Raw genomic sequence first — 3,468 nt, 5'->3', positions numbered from 1 at the left:
AAAAGTAATTGAGAAGAAAATAATTTAGCTAAGAATTAAATGAAATGCATTGTTTCTCTACCAATAGAATAGCCTGTCAACAATAAGAAAATAATAACATATTATATTTGTCCAATTATATAACATTCTCCTAGACTGTGTAAGTTAAAAAAATAAAACAAACATGATTTCACTTTTAACATTTTTTTTAGGTACTTCTGATTTAGTAGTGAAATAGATCAGCTTAATAGATTTCTGGGTAGATAACAAGGATTAAGTTATAAATATTTCTCTGAAACTGTACAATAGACTGTACAATAGTTTCTCTGTAATCAGTATGCAGGAGAATCAATAGTATCATAACTTCATAGCCAATCCATTTAAGAAATTTTCCGGTAATGCATAAAACGACTATATAATCTCCTTATTGCCACATTCATCTCTTTGTTCCTGAAGGTATAGATGACTGGATTTAGAAAAGGAGTAATAAATGCATCAAAAATAGCAAGATATTTATCCAAGTGTGATGTGGGAGAAGGCCATGTGTAGAAAAACATCAGTGGCCCAAAAAACAAAACCACCACAGTTATATGAGCTGACAAAGTAGACAAGGCCTTGGATAAACCACCAGAAGAATGTTTCCAAACAGTAAACAAAATGAAGATGTAAGAGATGATCAGCAAGGCAAAGGAACCCACAGAAATGAATCCACTATTTATAGTGACCATGAACTGCAGTTCTTGGGTGTTTGTGCAGGCAAGCCTAAGGAGTCGAGGAAGGTCACAGTAGAAACTGTCCAGTATATTAGGGCCACAAAAAGGCAAATCTACCACAAAAACTAATTGAACCAATGAGTGGATTAGGCCAATAATCCAGGAAGTGATTAAAAAACATAGACACATGTTTGGGCTCATGATGGTCAGGTAGCGGAGGGGTTTACATATCGCCACATATCTGTCAAAAGCCATGGCTATGAGCAGCACCATCTCACTGCCCCCAACAGCATGGCTAAAGAAGATCTGAGTAAAACATCCACCAAAGGAGATGGATTTGTGCTTCTTGAAAATATCACAGATCATTTTAGGGGCTGTGATGGAACAAAATAACATATCAATGACCGAGAGGTTTGCCAGGAGGAAATACATGGGGGAGTGCAGGTGAGTATCCAAGGTCACCGTGAATACAATGGCAATGTTGCCCATCATGCTTGCAAAGTAGAGCAAAACGGAGAAGACCAAAAGGAGGAGCTGAATCTCCCATGAATTAGTAAGTCCCAGGAACACAAATTCTGATACAATTGAATGATTGGTTCTACCCATTACCTCAGATGCCATGATTCATTTTCATGCTACCTAAAGAAAGGAAAGAACTATCTAGGCAACTCTTCAGTCCATGAAAACAGTTCTTATAGTAACATCTCACACAATGAAATAATCTGCATCACCTGCACATTGAACTTCTACTTAAATAGGATTAAGCTGGTTCCCAGATGGTGTTCTAGTTATCAAAGCTACTGCTTGTTGCTGATATTGTGTCTTCACCAGGGCTTCGCTGCTCTGACTGAGGGAGAGAGACAAAGAGAGGAAGGGAAAGAGAGCAAAGCATTACAGTTTCCTTCAGTGTGGTAGGAGCCAAATGTAAACCTTTATGGCTCATATAGCAGTACTAGCATACTACCCAGGTAAACTATTTCAGCAATCCCTTACAAATTAATTTTATTTCCATGACCTATTTCCCTTCTGCTTTCTTCTGGTATTACAAGAATGTTTCCTACCTACCTCTTTCCCAGTTTTACCTCAGTAACATCAATTTTCTTTTTCTTTTTTTTTTCTCCAGGGTTATTCCTGGGGCTTAGTGCCTGCACTACAAATCCACCACTCCTAGTAGCCACTTTTTTCTTTTGTTTTATTTAATAGAACATAGAGAAATTTAGATAATAGGGTCATATAGAGAGGGAGAGAGAAAAAAGAGAGCACTGCTGCTCTGCTTCATTGCTTGTAAAGCTACTTCCCTGGGGAGTCCGGCGGTAGCGCAGCGGGTTAAGTGCAGGTGGCGCAAGTGCAAGGACCGGGGTAAGAATCCCGGTTCGAGGCCCCGGCTCCCCACCTGCAGGGGAGTGGCTTCACAGGCGGTAAAGCAGGTCTGCAGGTGTCTATCTTTCTCTCCTCCTCTCTGTCCTCCTCTCCTCTCTCCATTTCTCTCTGTCCTATCCAACAACGACGACATCAATAACAACAACAGTAATAACTATAGCAATAAAACAGCAAGGGCAACAAAAGGGAATAAATAAGTATTAAAAAAAATCTTTAAAAAAAAAAGCTCCAATAGCACAGCTATATACAAGATACTGGGTACTGTACAGCAAACCCTAACAAAAGGACTTTTCAAAGTTAACCCAATTACCAAATAATGTGATGATAACATTAACTATCCATTGTCTTTTTGAACCCTAAGACAGCAGGAACCTCACATCTCCACTATAGAGCCTCTACTTCCCCCAGTCCTGGAACCCTTGGATAGGGCCCACTTTCCCGTATGCCTCTCCCAATCCATATCAAATAATATTGCATCTGCCGATCACAACCTAACCAACACAACAATTGCCACCTCAACATGCTTCACCTCAGACTGTGTCCAGAGACTTCACGTGTGGAATGACAACCCTTCAGCTTCATTACTCGGGTGAGACCTTTCCTTTTATAGTACACTCTAATTTCATCTCTGGTGGTTCACTTTCTAACAAAGTCCCAAAACCTAGATATACACCAGTTTCTGTGAGAGAGAACATATGTTCACATGTATCCATAAACTACGGCAAAATATATACCTGAAAGCAGAAGTACACTAGAGTTTGCAGTGAATACCTCCCTAACACTTCCTCTCCACTATTCCAAGCTTTGGGTCCATGATTGCTCAACAATTTGTTTGGCTTCGTATGTTAACTCTCTTTTCAATCACCAGGTTCCAGATGCCATCAGGATGCTGGCCAGGCTTCCCTGGATTGAAGACCCCACCAATGTGTCCTGGAGCTCAGCTTCCCCAGAGACCCACGCTACTAGGGAAAGAGAGAGGCAGACTGGGAGTATGGACCGACCAATCAACGCCCATGTTCAGCGGGGAAGCAATTACAGAAGCCAGACCTTCTACCTTCTGCAACCCTCAATGACCCTGGGTCCATGCTCCCAGAGGGATAGAGAATGGGAAAGCTATCAGGGGAGGGGGTGGGATATGGAGATTGGGTGGTGGGAATTGTGTGGAGTTGTACCCCTCCTACCCTATGGTTTTGTTAATTAATCCTTTCTTAAATAAAATAAATTTTTAAAAAAAAAGCTACTCCCCTGAAGGTGAGAAGTGAGCGTTTATACCTAGACCCATACATTTGTTGACATGTATGCTCGACTGGGTACACAACTGCCAGGAACTATCTTCAAATGTTTTTAATCTTGAGTTCTTGTGAGTGAGTATTGCTTTAGCTATTGTATGGGCCAT

General features: G+C 40.8%; 1 protein-coding gene across 1 annotated transcript; it reads right to left on the bottom strand.

Moving 5' to 3' along the window:
• Positions 1–343: 343 nt before the first annotated feature.
• On the bottom strand, positions 344–1,317 carry LOC103112267 (olfactory receptor 4F15). The gene has a single exon (XM_007521668.1). It carries the CDS (start codon positions 1,311–1,313, stop codon positions 360–362), a length of 954 nt encoding a protein of 317 aa, XP_007521730.1. The 5' UTR covers positions 1,314–1,317; the 3' UTR covers positions 344–359.
• Between the last annotated feature and the right edge of the window lie 2,151 nt (positions 1,318–3,468).

This window comes from Erinaceus europaeus, chromosome 16, assembly GCF_950295315.1.
Source record: "Erinaceus europaeus chromosome 16, mEriEur2.1, whole genome shotgun sequence".
NCBI classification, from domain to species: domain Eukaryota; kingdom Metazoa; phylum Chordata; class Mammalia; order Eulipotyphla; family Erinaceidae; genus Erinaceus; species Erinaceus europaeus.
The sequence above is the reverse complement of the archived record's forward strand: the minus strand, read 5'-3'. Positions and strand labels throughout refer to the sequence as shown.

Coding starts and splice junctions, on each gene's coding strand:
- LOC103112267 (XM_007521668.1), bottom strand. CDS start 1,313: ATGGCATCTGAGGTAATGGGTAGAACCAATCATTCAATTGTATCAGAA.